The 19959-nt window shown below is 39.4% G+C and overlaps 1 protein-coding gene across 5 annotated transcripts in view; it reads right to left on the bottom strand.

The window, feature by feature from the left end:
• The window catches only part of RAD18 (RAD18 E3 ubiquitin protein ligase), a 114406-nt gene that overhangs the window by 93329 nt on the left and 1118 nt on the right, over positions 1-19959 (bottom strand). For 3 of the 5 annotated variants that reach the window (XM_057555444.1, XM_057555443.1, XM_057555445.1), the window contains exon 2: positions 17036-17197. The exons of 1 other annotated variant lie outside the window; for it this stretch is intronic. In XM_057555444.1, coding sequence (XP_057411427.1) covers positions 17036-17171 — 136 coding nt within the window. In that variant the 5' untranslated portion in view covers positions 17172-17197. The remainder of the gene's footprint in view (positions 1-17035; positions 17198-19959) is intronic. One more of the 5 variants, XM_007192496.2, reaches the window with a different exon arrangement.

Below are 19959 nucleotides of genomic sequence, written 5' to 3'. Positions count from 1 at the left end.
TTTGAAATACACGAGAGCACTGTGTTCTTCTTAACAAGGCCTAACCTCAAGAGAAACAGTTTTACTGGAGCCTATTCTATTGGGCTCTTACCAGAGCCCAGCTAACCTGGGGGATGGGAAATAACCAACTCCAGCTACCTCTAGCCATCCTGTCCCACCTAAGGGGGTAAAAAATTGAGAACCACTTGTGAAGTTCACAGTCCAGGGCACAGGCTCACTAAGAAACAGACCTAATTGTAGGAATATAGAATGCTACCCAGCCCCCCCCCCAATCTCATGACACATTACTACAGCCCTGTTTACTACACTTGCTTTTACCCAGTACATCATGTCCCACTATTAGGAAAAAATTATAAGGCATACTAAAAGGCAAAAAACACAGTTTGAAGAAACTGCAGGCATCATTAGCATAGTTAGATATGGCAGGAATGTTGGAATTATCAGACCAGAAACTTAAAACAACTATGATTAAGATGCTAAGGGCTCTACTGGACAAAGCAGACAACATGCAAGAAGAAATGGGTAACGTATAAAAAGAGGTGAAAATTCTAAGGAAGAATCAAAAAAAAGAAATGCTACAGACGAGAAACTGTAGAAGAATGTCTTTCATGTGCTCATTAGTAGACAGGACACAGCTGAGGGGAAAAAAAATCACTGCACTTGAGGATATCGCAATAAAATCTTCCAAAACGGTAAAGCAAAAAGAAAAGAGACTGGAAAAAAAAACACCCACAGAACAATATTCAAGAACATTTTGTAGCAGGACAACTATAAAAGGTGTAACATACACATAATAACAATACCAGAAAGAGAAGAAAAAGAGAAAGAAAGCAAGAAATATTTGAAGCATTAATGACTGAGAATTTCCCTCAGATTGTCAGACACTAAACCACAGATCCAAGCAGCCAAAAGAACACCAAGCAGGAAAAATGCCAAGAAACCCACAACTTGGTATATCACATTCAAACTGTGGAAAATCAAAACTAAAGAAAAAATCTTGGAAAAAGCCAGAGGGGAAAAAACACGTTACTTACAGATGAGCAAAGATAAGAATTAAATCTGATTTCTCAGAAACCATGCAAGCAGGAGAGAAAAAACCCATCAACCTAGAATTTTATATTCTGCAAAATGATCCCTCAAAAGTGAAAGAGAAATAAAGACTTTCTCAGACAAACAATAAATAAGGAAATGTGCTCCCACTAGACTGACATTGCCAGAAATGTTAAAAAAAGAAGTTCTTCAGAGAAAAGAGAAATAATATAAGCCAGACACTTGGATCCACATACAGAAAAGAAGAGCAATTCCAGAAGGAATAATTACAGGTAAAATTAAAACTTTTTTTTCTTATTCTTAATTGATATAACAGATAATAGTTTGTTCAAAATAATACTAGCAGCAAATGAGATTATTTATGCTTATGTAAATATACATATACTTATGTGTAAGTAAAATGAATGATAGCAATGATACAAAGGACTGGAGGGAGGAATTAGGTGTCTTAGCTCTGCCTGCCGTAAAAAATACCACAGAATGCTTGCTTAAACAACAGAAACTTCTTTTCTCACAGTTCTGGAAGCTAGAAGTTCAAGATCAAGGCGCCAGTATCATAGGTTTGTGGTGAGGACTCTCTTCCTGGCTCATAAACAGCTGCCTACTCACTGTGTCCTGTTATGGCCAGAGAAGAAAGAACAAGCTTTCTACAGCTCTTCTATTTTTTTTATTTTTCTACATCTCTCCTTATGAGGGCACTAATCCCACTATCAGGGGCATCTCCCAAAGGCACCACCTCCAAATACCATCAAACTGGGGCTGAGGGCTTATGAATTCTGGGGGCAGGGGGACACTTCAGGCCATAGCATTTCACCCCTTACCCCCCAAATCCATGTCCTTCTCACATGCAAAACACATTCTCCCCATCCCACCAATCCCAAAAGTCGTAATTCATCCCAACATCAACCCTAAAGTCTGAAATCCAAACTCTCATCTAAATATCACCTAAATCAGATGCGGATGAGACCTGAAATTCATCCTGATTCATCCTGAGGCAAAATTCCTCTCTAGACTCATTCTCTTGACTATCAATGTTATTCTCTCCACAGTATATAAAGTCTCCTGAGTGATACTGTAAGTCAAGAATTCCCAAACCTGGCTGCTCATCTGAGTCACTTGGGGAGATTATTGTTGGCTTTAGTTTAGTTGCCAGGCTCTATCCCCGTTCATACCAATTCAATGGATTTTGATCAGTAAATCACATCCGTAATATGTGATTCTGATTGAACAACAATTATTTTTTTTAATTAATATGTTTTTTACTAGGTTGAACCATATGAAACTTTTGGTAAGTCAAAAAAGGACAAATATTGGCAATTTCATTTGATTTAACATAACATTGTGTACTTACTGTGCACTCTGTTTTAAGCACGTTAGCTGTATTAACACTTTCAATCCATACAGCAACCTTGAGGTCGGTACTATTAGTCCCATTTTACAAGAAGGAAAATGCAGCATACAGCTTAACCAACTTGCCCAAGATCATGGAATTAATAGGTGGCAAAGGCACGTACCATAGCCCGAGTTTTAACATATTTCTAAGTAATTATTTAAAATATTTATAATTTGCTTATAAGATGCACTTATTATATATACCTATGTAATACCAATATGTACTTAATTAACAGGATCACTTGTATCAGAGTATGTAAAGTGAGGCTACTGCTTTCTCTTCTGCATAATCTTATACGTGTTTTCTTTCTAAACACGGAGAACCAGACACTAGTCCAAAGCAGATCAAGCCCTTGGCTTAATGTCAACCTACAGTCTACTACCAAATATGTACTGGTGAACTGCAGACCAGCATAATTTATTCTCTAGTGAGCAACCATGATATTTCAATCAAAGTAGAGCAGTTGAAGAACTTTGAACCGTGTAGTCCTAGCTGGCTTTATTTAAATCACCTGTGAAGTTTGTTTTTCCACCCAAAAGCCCAACTATGAGCCATGTGTATAGGGTCGGGGAGGGAAGAATAAAACAATGAAATAAAGGGTAGTTTCAAAGAAACAAGCAAGCCTGGGGAAGGAGGTATTTCTAATCTCAAACAGGATGCAACCATCTGCTGGCTTTCATATATCAGAAGAGCATAGCCTCCTGACTGTAAAAATCAAGTTTCTAAAACTTAAGCCAATCCATTTTGCATGTGATCTTAAGTATTTTATGAGAAAACAAACCATCTCAAAAATAGTTCTAAAGTGTCCAATTAAAAAAAGAAAATCCAGTTCCAAGTTTGAAAGGTATAGGAGATGCTTTCAAAGGATCCTTTCAAAGCTCAGAAAGCTGGCCTCTGCCTCCAAGTTCAGTGTTAAGTGACCAGTTAGCTGATAAGAGAATAACATCCCTCCAACTAACAACCAGCACTCCAGCATCTCCATAAGGGCAGTTCTGCATAACTATATGTCCCTTCTGTATGTGTAACTATCTCTTTTCTCCCGTCTTGCTTCACAGTGCTGCCTCATAAGAATGGTAAGAATAACACTGACTATTTGCCTAAAAGAATCTTACATTGCCTCTTAATTTAGAAAAAGTCAGTAAATGGAACATTTCACATTTCACTTTTTTTTTTTTAGTAAAATTAAATTGCTTTTTTTTCTTTTGGCTGTGTTGGGTCTGTGTTGCTGTGCATGGGCTTTCTCTAGTTGCAGGCAGCAGGGGCTACTCTTCATTGCAGTGCACGGGCTTCTCATTGCAGTGGCTTCTCTAGCTGTGGAGCACGGGCTCTAGGCGTGTAGGCTCAGTAGTTGTGGCACACGGGCTTAGCTGCTCCACAGCATGTGGGATCTTCCCAGACCAGCGCTCGAACCCATGTCCCCTGCATTGGCAGGCGGATTCTTAACCACTGCGCTACCAGGGAAGCCGTAAACTGCTTTTTATTACAACACAAGCCTCAATTAATTTTGTGAGTCAAAAATCCACAAAAGAAAAAGAAAAATGACGGCTGGTCCATCTTTAAAATAGTGGTAATTTAACAGTGCCTAAAAGCCAATGATTTCACCTAGCAGTAAATATTTTGAGCATCTTCCATTATCAAGTCAGAAAAACTGCAAGTGCAAAGTAAACTGGCACTTAAGCAGATCAATCTATTAGTGAGAACATTCTCACTTAATGGTGTTTTATGGACTGGAGTAAGTCCAGGCCCCCTCCCCCAAAATGTACTCTTTAATAGCATGAATTTGGATCAATTTAACTGTTCTGCATTCTGCCACTGCACCCCACTCAAACCTTAATAGCAGGAGATATGCAAATGCAGTATTCATTACTTACACCCAAAAAGTTAACATAGGAAAACCAAATAAAGGAATTTAAAATGACAAATCCTGAAATGTTTAAGGAAAGGAACAGCAAAGTGGCTAGGATTCTGGGTCACCAATTCTAGTCAATCCAGGATGACAGCAGAACATGATAGCTAAGTCTGGCTTCTACTAAGCTCTGGGGGCTTTTGTGTCATTAAAACAATTACAGACCCAGAGCAACTTTTAGTCTTGAGGGAACCTGTGACAACTGATGATTAGTAGAAAACGCCTATTGAATCATGACAGGTAGAGTATGAAAAATAAGTGCTCATAAAATAAATTATCATTATTGGAATATTCTCCACTGAATTCCTCTTAGATAAAGAATGACATCAGTGACAACTGTATGTGACAAAGAAACATGAAAAAAGAAAGAATGGAAGTAAAGGTTAATTTTTCAGCTGAGTTCACTGAATTCATAAAAAGTCAAGTCTTTCTTCCCTAAAATGACATAATTAAAATATATAGAGTAGACTTCCATCTCTGTCCATGAGAAAGCAACCAATATCCAGAATTACCCTCCTTCTGTAAACAACTAAAATACTAGGGGAAAATATAAAACAACTCTTTCTATTTTCAGACTTTGGACCACTGTGCAGGGAGGAAAGCCAAAAGCCCATCAGTCTTGCTACCTGAAGAAACAAAGATCAGAGTTCAGGGCAATCCAGGTAGCTAGAATTTGTAGGGCAGAGTACCAGAAAGAAAGATGCTACATACAGAAAGACCTCCAGAAATATGAATACAAATCCATTCGATTCTATGACTGAATGCAAATCTGCACATACACGGGCGTGAAAATCCATAAGGCCAAATAAAGATCAACTTCCAGGGAAACAACAATAACTGGAGAGGTAACAAAGCACCAAGGGTTCATGAAATTTCTAGCAGGCAGTTTGGAGGAACCTCACTAAACGCATGGGCATTGAGTAGAAACCCCAGAACGTCATACCTTAGTATATGAATAAATTAGCCATAGAGAGTGGGTGATGTCAGCAAGATGGCAAGAACAGGAAGCCAGACCCTGCTTTTCCCATGGAAACACAAATCAACAACAATACATAAACCAATTCCCTTTGTGAGAAATCCAGATACTAGTTAAGATGCTCCTATACCCCAAGGCAAGCACAAAACCAGCCACATCAAAGCCAGTAGAAAATTTGTGGCCCTCACTTGCCAGAGTTCCTACCCCTGGCTCAGCACCACATAATCAGAAAGACACTCCCAACTCCGGGGGAGGGAGCAAGAGAAGACTGAAACACATATGAAATGTTCAGACTTTTCACGCGGCTGCCCCAGGGACTGGTTTCCATCTTGCCTGAATCTAATCACTGACAAGAAAGGGGACCAGGTTGGAGTCGCTGAGGACAAAGGTGACGGTTTGCACGAGTAGTCACTCATTCACCACTACCCCTCCCCTGGGAGTGAGCAGGAGAAATTCCCACCTCTCAGCTTCTCTTGGGGAAGAACGTGCATCCAACGTTCCAGCTGTTCAGGGGGCTGCCCAAGGGACTTGTGTCTACCTCACCCAACTCACAGTACTGAAGAGACTTGTCATACTCTAGATGCCTGGAGACTAACGAGAACAAAAAAGAGCTGCGACACTGCTCCAGAGGACCCACGGTACAGATGGAGGCCAATATAACTCAGTGGCTTCTCATTTGGAGAGAAAGAGAAGAGAGAAGGATGCAACCAGTATTTCAGCTTTCCAAGGGGCTGCCCAAGGGACTGCTTCTACCTTGCCTGGCTCGGAGTTCTGATGGGACCTGGCATACTCTAGTGCCCGGGGGCCACTAGGAACAAAAAAGAGCTGGGCAGTTTGCTGCAATTCCAGAGGCTCTGCAGTACCACAGATACAAGAAGCAGCAAAAGATTACACAGTAATGAAAAAAGAAACCAGCAAAACATCTCTAATTATACTCATAAGTCTAGAGAAGATCCAACCACAGAAAAGGTTTAAGGGATCCCCAGAATCTCTAGCTGGGCTGGCTGGTGAGTTAGTGCAGGAACATCTGGCTTTCCCTATATGAAGCTTGTCTGTAAATCCTGTGCAAGGTGACTGTTTTTTCAAATGCATGGATCCCAACAGAGCAACAAGGCATACAAAGAAACAGGAAAATATGGCCAATTTCCAGAAACTAATCCTAAAAAAACAGATGTGTATGAATTACCTGACAAAAAATTTTAAATAGCCATCATAAAGATGCTCAATGAACTAAGGAAAATGATGCATGAACAAAACGAAAGTATCAACGCAGACATAAAATACAAAAGAGAACCAAACAGAAATTCTGGAGATGAAGAATATAATACAGGTTTCCCCCACCATCTGAAAGTTGACTGTTCCTGTGAAAACTCTCGTAAGCCGAAATGGCATAAAGTGAAAAAGTGAAGATGCACAAAATAAAGCGAGATGAAACACACATACTCACAGACACAGTTCAAAGCTATGATGGCTTGATGCTGCGATGCTGAGTGTAGTTGCCAGGGATGCCACTCTCGCCGTTCAGGGTGCGCACCGCTTCTATTACCGTTCACTTCAACAAAAATACTGAAGGCTATTTTCACCTTTTGCCTTTCTTTGTAAAAGTGAAAATCCTCTTCAGATTTCTTTTGGTTAGGGGAAATTGGTCCTAATGTAGGTCTTTCATATAAGGGAAGTGTTATAAAGCAAACTTTTGAAAAGCAGGGGATGCTTGTAACTGAAATGAAAAACTTACCAGAAGAGCTCAGCAGTGGACTTGATCAAGCAGAAGAAAGAATCAATGCACTTAAAGACAAGTCATCTGAAATTATTCATTCATAGGCACAAAAAGGAAAAAGAAAGAAGAAGCCTAAGGGACTTATAGGACACCATAAAAAAGCACCCAAACACACAAAGCAAACACCAACAGAACTAGAGAAACAGAGAGCAAAACAATAATAGTAGAAGGTTTCAATGCCTCAACTTTCAATGATGGATAGGACAGAAGATCAATAAGGAAACAGAGGATTTAAACAATACTATAAACCCAAGGCATCTAATAGACATATACAGAACATCAGCAGAGCACACATTCTTTTCAAGTGCATACAGACCATTGTCCAGGAGAGATTACATGTTGAGTCACAAAATAATCACATCAAGTATCTTTTCTGACCATAACAGAATGAAACCAGAAATCAATAGCAGAAGAAAAAAAAGGAAAATTCACAAACATGTGGAAATTAACACACTCCTGAACAGGCAATGGGTCAAAAAAGAAATGAAAAGGGAAATCAGAAAATGTTTAAAAAAATGAAAACACAACACACCAAAACTTAAGGGATGCAGCAAAAGCACCACTAAGAGGGAGGTTTATAGAAGTAAATGAGTACATTAAGAACAAGAAAAAAAATCTCAAATAAAAACCTAACTTTATATATCAAGGAACTAGAAAAAGAACAAACTAAGCCCAAAGTTACTGAAAGAAAGGAAATAGTAAAGATTAGAGTAGAAATAAACAAAAGAGAATAGGAAAAAAAAAATCAATGGAATTAAGAGTTGGTTCCTGAAAAGACTGACAAAACTGACAAACCCTTGACCAGACTAAGAAAAAAAGAGAGAAGACTCAAGTAAATAAAATCAGAAATGAAAGAGGAGACATTAAAACTGATGCCACAGAAATAAAAAGAGTTAAAAGAGACTAGTGTGAACAATATATACCAACAAGTTGAACGTACCAAGACTGATTCATGAAGAAATAGAAAATACGAACTGACCTAAAACTAGTGCATAGACTGAACCAGTAATCAAAAATCTCCCAACAAAGAAAAGCCCACAACCAGATGGCTTCACCACAGAATTCTACCAAACATTAAAAGAATTAACACCAATCTTTCTCAAACATTTCATAAAAATTGAGAAGGAAACACTTCCAAACTTATTTTATGAGGCAAGCATTATTCTGATACCAAAGACATTACAAGAAAACTACAGACCAATATCCCTGATGAAAAATCATCAACAAATATTAGCAAACTGAATTCAACCACACATTAAAAGCATCATCACCATGACCCAGTGGGATTCATTCCTGGGATGCAAGGATAGGTTGACATACAAAAATCAATGTGCTACACCACTAACAGAACAAGGATAAAAATCATATGATCATCTCACAATAGATGTCGAAAAAGGATCTGACAAAATTCAACCCCTTACATGATAAAAAAAAACTCAACAAAATTAGAAGGAAATTACCTCAACATAATAAAAGCCATTATGAAAAGCACACAGCTAATATCATACCCGATGATTTCCATTAAGATCAGAAGCATGGCAACAATGCCCACTCTTGCCACTTCTATTCAACACAGTATTTGAAGTCCTACCTAGAGCAATTAAACGTTAAAAAGAAATAAAGAACATCCAAATCAGAAAGGAAGAAGTAAAATTATCTCAGTTCACAGATGACATAATCTTATATGTAGAAAATTCGAAAGACACCACAAGAAAAATTGTTAGAACTAATAAATGAATTCAGCAAAGTTGATGGATACGAAATCAAAATGCACAATTCAGTTTCACTTCTAAAACTAGCAATCCAGAAAAGGTATTAAGAAAACAATCGCATTTACAATAGCATCACAAAGAATAACATAATTAGGAATAAACTTAACCAAGGCGGCAAAAGACAAGTACACTGAAAACTATAAAACACTGCTGAAGGAAACTGCAGAAGACACTTCCATGTTCATTGACTGGATAACTTAACATTGTTAAAATGCTCATACTAACAAAAGCAATCCATAGATTCAGTGCAATCCTTATCAAAATACCAATGGTATTTTTTGCAGAAACAGGTAAGTCACTTCTAAAGTTCATATGGAACCACAAAGGACCTTGAATAGCCAAAATAATGTGAAAGGCAAAGCCAGAGGTCTCACATTTCCAGACTTCAAAACATATTACAAATCTACAGTAATCAAAATAATATGGTATTAGCATAAAGACAGGAATGTACACCAATGGAATAGAATAGAGAACCCAGAAATAAACCCACACATAGGCAGTCAAATGGTCCTTGAAAAGGGTGCCAGGAGTACACAATGGGGAAAGGACAGTCTCTTCAACAAATGGTGTTGGGAAAACTGGATTTCCACTGCAAAAGAATACAGACTTGAAACTATAAAGCTGCCTGGAGAAAATAAAGGGAAAAAGCCTCATAACATTAGTCTTAGGAATGATTTCCTGGATATGATACCAAAAGCACAGGCAATAAAAGCAAAAACAGACAAGTGGGACTTGATCAAACTAAAAAGCTTCTGCAATCAATAGAATAAAAGGACAACTTATGAAACATAAGAAAATATTTGCTAACCATATACCTGATGAGTTAATATCCAAAAATATCAAAACATACAACAAACGCCTGTAACTCAATAACAAAAAAACATGTAACCTGATTAAAACTGGGCAAAGAACTTGAAAAGGCATTTCTCCAAAGACATGCCAAATGTCTTTGGCAAAGACATTTGCCAAAGACAAATGGCAAACAGGTATATGAAAAGATCGTCGCCATCACTAATCATCCAGGAAATGCAAATCAAAACCATAACGACATCATCTTTTAGGACAGCCACTATCAAAAAAAGAAAAAGAAGAAAAGAAAATAACAAGCGTTGGTGATGGCGTGGAGAAATTAGAACCTTTGTGCACTGCTGATGGGAATCTAAAATGGTGCAGTCACTATGGAAAAAAGTATGGAGGCATTTCAAAAAATTAAAAATACAGTTACCATATGATCCAACAACCCACTTCTGGGTATTCATCAAAAAGAACTGAAAACATAATTTCAAAGAGATATTTGCACTCCTGTGTTCACAGCAGCATTATTCACAAGAGCCAAAAGGAGGGAGCAACCCAAGTGTCCACCAGTGGATGAACAGATTAAAAAAAAATGTGCTCTAGACATAAAATGGAATATTATTCAGCCTTAAAAAAGAAGGAAATTCTGTCATATGCCACAAAATGGATGAACCTCGAAGATATTAAGCTAGGTGAAATAAGCCAATCACAGAAGGACAAATATTGCATGATTATATTTATATGCGGTATCTAAATGAACTCATAGAAGCAGAAAACAGAATGGTTGTTGCCAGGGCCAGGGGTAGGGAGAAAAGGGTAAATGCTGTGCAATGGGTATAGAATTTTAGTCATGCAAGATGAAAAAGTTCTAAAGACATGCTGTACAACAATGCACATGTAGTTAACAATACTATACTATACATTTACCAACTTGTTAATGGAGAAGGTTTTATGCTATGTGTTTCTCACCCTCCCCCCACTATAGTCCTATAAAAAAGGTTACTCTAGATTTATCATGACAAAGCTTAGAAACAAAACTTGACAGAACCAATCTGATCCACAAGTAACTTAACTGCCTTCCACAACAAAACCCAACACTCCAATAAAGTATAAAACAAAATCTAAACACTCAAAAATGTGAAAACTACAATGGAAAGCATCCAATCAAAAATTACCAGAAATGCAAAGAAGCAAAAAAAAATGTGCTCTATAACCAGAGGTGTGTGTTGGGTGGGGGGGGGGGGGGATGGAATCGATCAATAGACAGTTTTAGAAACAACAGAGATAATGGATTAGCAGACAGTGAGGTTAAACTAGCTATTAGAATATGTTCAATATATTCAAGGATTAAAATAGACACAAACACAAACCTAATGAGGAAAGAAATGGAAGATACTAAAAAAGTAAAATTTCTAGAGAGGAACAATACAATATCTAAAATGAAAATTTCACTGGATGAGACTAACAGTTGATGAGATAGTGCAGAATAAAAGATCAATAAACTTGAAATCATAACAATATAAATTATCCAAAATTAAGCACAAAAAGGATGGGGGTGGGGAGATTACCAAAAAGGAAAAGAAAAAAAAAACAGAGCCTCAATGTCTGTAGATTAACATAAAGCAGTGGAATAAAGTTAATAAAGGTCTAAAAAAGTGTAATCTGAATTGGAGCTCGGGTGTGGAGGTGGGTATGTAAACAGAAAAATACTCAAAGAAAAAGTGTTAAATTTTTTCCAAATATAAACCCATAAACTGAAGCAGTTCAATGAACCACAAGCAGTACAAACATAAAGTAAGTCACACTAAAGCACATTACAAATTTCTAAAATCTGGTAATAAAGAGAAAATCTGAAAAGCAGTCAGAAGAAAAAAGGCACATTATATACAGAAAGCTGTAACAAAAAAAACCTAACACACCTGGTTTCATCTGAAACTAGTCAAGTCAGAAAATTGTAGAATTTTTGAATTGTAGAATTGACATTCAGAAAGGAGAAAAATTTAAATTTGAACTGCATGCCCACTGAAAACACCTTTCAAAAAGCAATGAAATTTTTTCAGGGAAACAAAAGCTGAGAGAATTCTTTAGCAGCATACTGGTGCTACAAGAAATGCAACAGAGAAAATATAAATGACATAAGAAGAAAATGTTGATGTATACAAAGGAGAGTATAAGAAATGATAAATGTGTCTAAATATAAAAGACTACTTTGTCATTTTTTTTTTTTTTTACTTTGTCATTTTTAAATTTGTTTTAAAAGATAATGAGCTGTCTAAGGCAAATACAGGGACTTCCTTGGTGGTGCAGTGGTTAAGAATCCGCCTGCCAATGCAGGGGACAAAGGTTTGAGCCCTGATCCAGGAAGATTCCACATGCCGCAGAGCAACTAAGCCCATGCGCCACAACTACTGAGCCTGAGCTCTACAGCCCGCAAGCCAGAACTACTGGGCCCATGTGCCACAACTACTGAAGCCTGCGCACCTAGAGCCTGTGTTCTGCAACAAAGAGAAGCCACCGCAATGAGAAGCCCACACACCGCAACAAAGAGTAGCCCCTACTCGCTGCAACTAGAGAAAGCCCGCGCTCAGCAACGAAGATCCAACGCAGCCAAAAGTAAATAAATAAATAAGTAAATTTACAGAAAGTAAATAAATAAAGCAAACATAATAACAATGTATTGTCTGTGGTATATGTGCACATCATAAAAGGAAAGACAACAACAGGATGACAGAAGGGGGGGAACAGAAGTACACAGTTGTATACCCATGGCATTTTCACAGAAATAGAACAAACAATCCTAAAATTTATATGGAATCATAAAGACCCCAAGTAGCCGAAGCAGTCTTAAGAAAAAAGACCAAAGCTGGTTGTATCACGCTCCCTGACCTCAGAGTATACTACAATGCTACAGTAATCAAAACAGCATGGTACTGGCACAAAAACAGACACATAGATCAGTGGAACAGAAAAGAGAGACCAGAAATAAACCCATGCACTTATCATCAATTAATCTATGATAAAGAAGGCAAAAATATATAATGGGGAAAAGACATTATCTTCAAAAAAAGTGGTGCTGGAAAAACTGGATAGTTACATGTATAAGAATGAAATTAGAGGGCAGAGTCAAGATGGTGGTGTGGGAAGACACAGAGTTAGCATCTCCCCACAACTAGGGCACCCGCCAGCCGCTAGTGGGGGACTCTGATGCCCAAGGAGATGGGAGGAACCCCAAAGTGAATGGGTAGGACACAGGGGGACCGAGGGAGAAGGAGAAGTGGAGGCCAGACAGGATCAGCACCCCTGGGGCAAGGAAGATCAGGAGAGGCAGGCGGGAGGGGCCCTCCGGGAGGAGCGGGAGAGGAGCGGAGGGCGACTGCCCCACCCACTCAGGCCCGGGGAGCCTGCTGAGCTCCCAGGCCGATCCCCTGCCCTCCAAACCCTCCTCCAGGCCACGTGGGTCCTTGGGGGCATAGGAGGGAGACCAGGGAGATCAGGAGAGGCAGGTGGGAGGGGCCCTCGCAGACCAGAGGAGCAGGAGAGGAAAGGAGAGGAGGGCTTTTGTCCTGCCCACTTGAGCCCAGGAAGCCTGCCGGGCTCCCAGGTGAGATCCCCTGCCCTCTGAAACCAGAGGTGGGGGGCACACTGGGCCCCTTCTGTTCCTTGAGCCTAAGCCCCACCCCCCAAGGCCCCCAGGGCCTTTTCCAGCCCTGTGGGTCCTGAGCATTGGCCCCGTCCACCACCCAAAGCTCATCCTTGCTTAGACCCCACCCTCCACAGCCAAGGCCTCCCCCGCACTTTTTTCCCCCTCCTCCTCTTTTTTACTGTTATGGTACTACTGTGCATTCTGGTTGTTGATTCATCTAAATTTTTATTTTTATATTCTTCCTAACAGATCTGTTAGTTTCCTAGTCTAATTTTATTTTTTACTTTGTTATCATTGTTTTTGTTTGTTTGTTTGTTTGTTTTGCACCCAGGCAGCCTGCAGGATCTTGGTTCACAAGTCTGGGGTTGGGCCGAAGCTCCTGCAGTGGGAGCTCCGAGTCCGAACCACTGGACTAACAGAGAACCTCAGACCGAGGGAATATTCATCGGAGTGAGGTCTCACAGAGTTCCTCCTCTCAGCACCAAGACCCAGCTCTACCCAATAGCCTACAAACCCCAGTGTTAGAAGCCTCAGGCCAAACAACCAGTAAAACAGGAACACAATCCCACTCATTAAAAAAAAAACAAATGAGATGGCAAAAAAAATATGTCACAGATGAAGGATCAAGGTAAAGATCTACAAGACCAAATAAATGAAGAGGAAACAGGCAATGTGCCTGAAAAAGAATTCAGAGTAATGATAGTAAGGATGATCCAGAATCTCGGAAATAGAATGGAGGCACGGATCGAGAAAATACAAGAAATGTTTAAGAAAGATCTAGAAGAACTAAAGAACAAACAGAGATGAACAACACAATAACTGAAATGAAACATACACTAGAAGGAATCAATAACAGAATAACCGAGGCAGAAGAACAAATAAGTGAGCTAGAAGACAAAATGGTGGAAATAGCTGCCGAGAAGCAGAAAAAAGAAAAAAAGAATGAAAAGAACTGAAGACAATCTCAGAGACCTATGGGACAACACTAAACACACCAACATTCGAATTATAGGGATCCCAGAAGAAGAGAAAAAGAAAGGGTCTGAGAAAATATCTGAAAAGATTATAGTTGAAAACTTCCCTAACATGGGAAAGTCCCAGAAGCACAGAGAGTCCCATACAGGATAAACCTAGGAAAAACACACCAAGACAAATATTAATCAAACTAACAAAAATTAAATTCAAAGAAAAAAATATTAAAAGCAGCACAGGGGGGCTTCCCTGGTGGTGCAGTGGTTGAGAATCTGCCTGCCAACACAGGGGACACGGGTTCGAGCCCTGGTCTGGGAAGATCCCACATGCCGTGGAGCAACTGGGCCCGTGAGCCACAACTACTGAGCCTGCGTGTCTGGAGCCTGTGCTCCGCAACGGGAGAGGCCACGACAGTGAGAGGCCCGCGCACTGCGATGAAGAGTGGCCCCCGCTCACCGCAAATGGAGAAAGCCCTCGCACAGAAACGAAGACCCAAACACAGCCAAAAATAAATAAATAAATAAATAAGTTTATTAAAAAAAAACAAAAAACTATAGTCAAGCTTCAAGGACTTGTGGTCAGGCTGCAGGGGTCAGCCAATCCTCTTTGCAAGTCTCCCAAAAGTGACTTCTACAGTTTTTGTTTTTAAAAATCCCTCACTCTCTTTACCCCCTACGCCCAAAGGTACTTTAGGTTACAGCCAAAGGCTGCATATCCCGTTTGCAAACCTTGCAAACAATAAAGCTGTCCTTTTACTTTAAGATAATACTGACTATTTTCTGGGATTTATTTCTAATTTAGGACAACATTCTTACATTGAAGACAACACTGTTAAGATGTCATAGGGACTCCCCTGGTGGTACAGTGGTAAAGAATCCGCCTTACAATGCAGGGGACGCAGGTTTGATCCCTGGTCAGGGAACTAAGATCCCACATGCCGCAGGGTAACTAAGCCCGCGTGCCACAACTACTGAGCTCACATGCCTCAACTAGAGCCTGAGTGCCACACACTACAGAGCCCACGCATCCTGGACCTGCACCCCACAACTACAGAGCCCATGTGCCCTGAAGCCTGTGCTCCACAACTAGAGAGAGAAAACCCGCACACCACAACTAGAGAGAAGCCCGCATGCCGCAACGAAAGATCCCACGTGCCTCAACAAAGATCCCGCGTGCTGCAACTAAAACCCGACGCAGCCAAAAATAAATAAAAAATAAATAAATAATAAATAAATCTAAAAAAAAAAAAGAAGTCATATATCCTCAGCTGGATCTCTAGATTTAGTGCAATCCCAAGGAACATCCCAGCAGGCTTTTTTTGGTAGAAATTGACAACCTGATTCTAAAATTTATATTGAAATGCATATAAAATGCAAAGATCCTAAAAGAACCAAAACAATCTTGATAAAGAAAAACAACGTTGGAGTAGTTACAGTACTTGACTTGAAGACTTACTAGAAGGCTACAGTAATTAAGACAGTGTAGTACTGGCACAAGGATAGGCATAAAAATCAATGAAATAGAAGAGGATCCAGAAACAGACCCACATATAATTCCCTGGGGCCACACTGACTGATAATGGGGAGAACTCTATCAAGTGATAGAAATGTTTAATATCTTAATTGTAGTCATTACATGGTATAAACATTTGTTGAAACTCGTTGACACTTGTACATTTTACTGCGCACTTAAAATGGATGCCTTTTACTACATATAAATCATACCTAAATAAAGGTGATTTTAACACATATTTAGAAACAATCCCCAAAACTTATCTTGGTTCCTAATATGAATCTAGCCTAGAAGGAAACTAAGATTTATTAAGGTCCTATAACGTGCCAGACACTGGACTCTGTACATTTAATTCTCACAACCATCTCCTAAGGCAGAAACTACTCACCAGGGTTTCACATCTGAAGAAATGTTGAGCATTTGCAATCTCACCCACCTAATAAGTGGGGAGCTAAGAGTCAAGCCCAAGTTTATCTCTAATGCCCACGTTGCTACCACCACCATCCTCTTATTATGTCTTCCCAATGGAAACTTTTTCACCAAAGCTACTACTATCCACTAACACCATTTTTTAAGCCTAACTTATTTTTTAACTTTCCAAGGCAAATCAACTCGAAAATAGAGAATAAGAACGATCATAAGCCTAGATAACCCATAAACTGATGGCTAGATCCAGAACAATGACAAGTGCACCCCATGCACTAAATACGTCCAACTACAGTATAAAAAATATGTACATACTAGACTCATGAAGAGAAGTACAAGCACATTTCAATATATGAGTCTTCCCACCATCACACAGCAAGTTAAGTGATAAAACTGTCTGTAATGCTCTTCAGTTGTAGAACTCTCCCAGTGGAATTTTTAAACTTTAAAATTCTATGCCAAGGACTACTTAGTTGAACCACCTATCTCTTATCCTGCTAAAAATGAAAAATCTGAAATTTAACATCCAAAAGTGCTGGGCAAATAATATATAGTGATCAAAATCTTTATTCCTGTAAATGTTACAAAAGGCATAAAAGTATCCAAGAGGGAGGTGGTAGAAAACATAGGAGCCTTGTAAAAAATATTCAATATTTAAGAGGGAGGTCATGGAAAAGACCTTGCTAAAACTTCAAGATAGAGGAGCTAAAGGTGAGAAATAAATAATAAATGTGTACTTATCTTTGATGTTAAAATAATACATTATATAAAAAAACCACATTTTTGTAACTCAGAGAAACAATAAATACTTACAGTTATGTGAACACTGAGGAATCATCATTGCAATGTTGAAATATTCAAAGCAAATTCCACAGCGCAGCAAATCATCTATTGTCTGAAATGCACAAATACATACACACCTATCAGAAAGCCACCAAGACTGGAACATCTGCCACAGAACTCCTTCTCCATCCCCTAAAAAAATAATTTAATAATACTTCTTTGTCAAATATTCAAACTCAAAAGCTAAGTCCACATAAACTGCAGGGGAGAGAAAACCTCCCCCATATGACTTATTCAAATCTTAGGTTACGGAGAACACTTCAGAAAGATGAAGCTGACACTACAGATTCCCACTCCATGTTGCCAGCCCTTCACAAAAGGGCTACTCTATTTCTCTTCTACTTGTCATGTATTTCCAGTTCCTCCTCCAAGCCTCCTCCTCTTCAGACCCCATTCCCTGGCCCACTGCAACTGCTGGGTGAAAGGTACCGGCAGGCATTCACCACACAGGGTAAGAACCAGATCAGAGAATATTAAAGAGAAACACTAGAAATTATCTAGTTAAAACCCTTACTTCACAAATGAGTAAACTTGTACCCAGAGCAGGCTCACAGCACATGAGGCAAGCCAGGACAAAACTTCCGGTCTACTGGCCGTCAGTCCAGTGCTTGCTGCTCGGTACTGTACGGTACTACACGGTGGAGCCAGATGAGGAAGCCCTGGAAAGAGCTGGAGCCAGTGACAGCAGAAGGAGGGGAAGAGGCAGGCAACCTGCAAAGTCAGATAGGTGTGCATCTATCTGGAATGAAACCCAAACAGAAAAGCATCTCTCGCAACCTAAAATCTTCTAAATCATTTAAAATGTTATTTCTTTTTATAAATTCATTTATTTTATTTATTTATTATTTTTGGCTGCATTGGGTCTCCGTTGCTGCATGCAGGCTTTCTCTAGTTGCGGCGAGCGGGGGCTACTCTTTGTTGCGGTGCGCGGGCTTCTCATTGTGGTGGCCTCTCGTTGCGGAGCACAGGCTCTAGGCAAGCAGGCTTCAGTAGTTGTGGCACGTGGTCTTCAGTAGTTGTGGCATGCGGGCTCTAGAGCGCAAGCTCAGTAGTTGTGGCACACGGGCCTAGTTGCTCCGCGGCATGTGGGATCTTCCCCAACCAGGGTTCGAACCCGTGTCCCCTGCATTGGCAGGCGGACTCTTAACCACTGCGCCACCAGGGAAGCCCTAAAATGTTATTTCATTCAAAAGAATACTGAGCAGATATTTAAGAGGAAAAAAAGAGAGAGAGAGAGAGAGAGAGAGAGAGAGAGAGAGAGAGAGTGAGAGCGTGCTCTCTTATGTACTGATACGGAAAGACTGCCAAGAAAAGTGAAAAAAGGAAGTAAGGTACAGGCAGTACACACAGTCTGTGACCTTTTGTTAAAAAGGGAGGAGGGAATAAGAATATAAATCTGAATGCAAATCTGAACACAAGAATGTAACAAATAATGGTCAAAGGGGTCAGGAAACTGGACAGATGAGGGACAAGTTTGGAGGAAGACTTTTACTTTTTATTTCACGTACTTTTTGAACCATCTGAGTATATGACCTAATTTTTAAAAATGCAAACAAACAAAAAGACTAATGTCTCTAATAGTTCACATATGAAATACTGTTGCCATTAAAGAAAACATGCTTTCAAAGAATAATTAATGTATGGAAAAATGTTCATGTTTTAATGCAAACAAAAAAAAATCAGAGAACAAACCTACAACAATAATACATAATAACAGAACTATGTAGTTTAATCTCCTTAACGATCTTAGGAGGTCTATAGCATCTATATGCCAATTTTTTAGATGAAGCCTATAGAGCTTATAAGGGGTTGTATCAAATCTGAGAGGTTGACTCCAAGGTGATCCCAAATTTTAAATGCATATACACATTGTGGGTATGTGTGTGCATGATCCACATGAGAAAAACTGAAGAACAATAGGAGAAAATGTTAAACAGTGGGTCTCTCTAGATGGTAGGATGCTAGGTAACTTTCATTTCCTCCTTTATCTTACTGTAAATTTTAATTTTTTTCTACTATATACACATTCTACATTTATAATCTGTCAGAAACAAATTTTTGTTACAGTAGAACCAGGGAAATAAACATTCAAATGCCCAAATCTTCCATTACTTTGGATGGTAGGCTACCACTGACACAGAAAGCTACAGGACTGTGTTGAAAATCAATCAAAAGCAGAGGCAGGACCAGAAGCCAAAGCCCTGGCACCTGGTCTATTTGCTTTCTTCTCTATCACCATCCCCTCCTGGAGGAGGAGTGGTTCTGACAGATGTGCTGAGCAAGATCTGTGGAAGTGATACCGCATCCGATGAGCTATAACATTCTTGCACAGATTTTCAGTCCACTGGATGCCCTAGGATTTCCTCAACTTAGAGAAAGTGGAATGGGGAAGCTTTCACTTCCCTTATCCAATTCATAATCTTCATGACAACAAATAAAAACAGGGGGAGAAATACTTAACACATGTTCAGCATTAATAATAATAATAAAGATATATTAATTTAATGCTTACTACTTTCTAGATACCTTCAATCAATTAGCAAATAATTTCTGAGCACCCACTATGTGCCAGGCATTGTGTTAGGTACAGTGAATAAGCCAGACAGGATCCCTATCCACACACATCAACTCATTTAACCAACCTTATAAACTATTTCTGTCTCCAGTTTATAGTTGAGGCAACTCAGGCTCAGAGAGGTTAAGTAACTGAATCAAGGTCACACAGTTAAATAGAAGGCAGAGACTAAATTTAACCCAGAACCATTGGAACTCAAATCGATGCTCTTCTCCATTGCACACTGGAGCCAAAGCTACCACAACTGCAAAACCACGGCTTTCCCAGATCCTTCAATGTCCGCTCTTCCATGGGGAGATCTTCAGTCACCAAGCCCTGT

The sequence above is a fragment of the Balaenoptera acutorostrata genome, chromosome 10 (assembly GCF_949987535.1).
Source record: "Balaenoptera acutorostrata chromosome 10, mBalAcu1.1, whole genome shotgun sequence".
Lineage (NCBI taxonomy): Eukaryota > Metazoa > Chordata > Mammalia > Artiodactyla > Balaenopteridae > Balaenoptera > Balaenoptera acutorostrata.
Note: the sequence above shows the minus strand (reverse complement) of the source record. Positions and strands in the feature narration are given on the sequence as shown.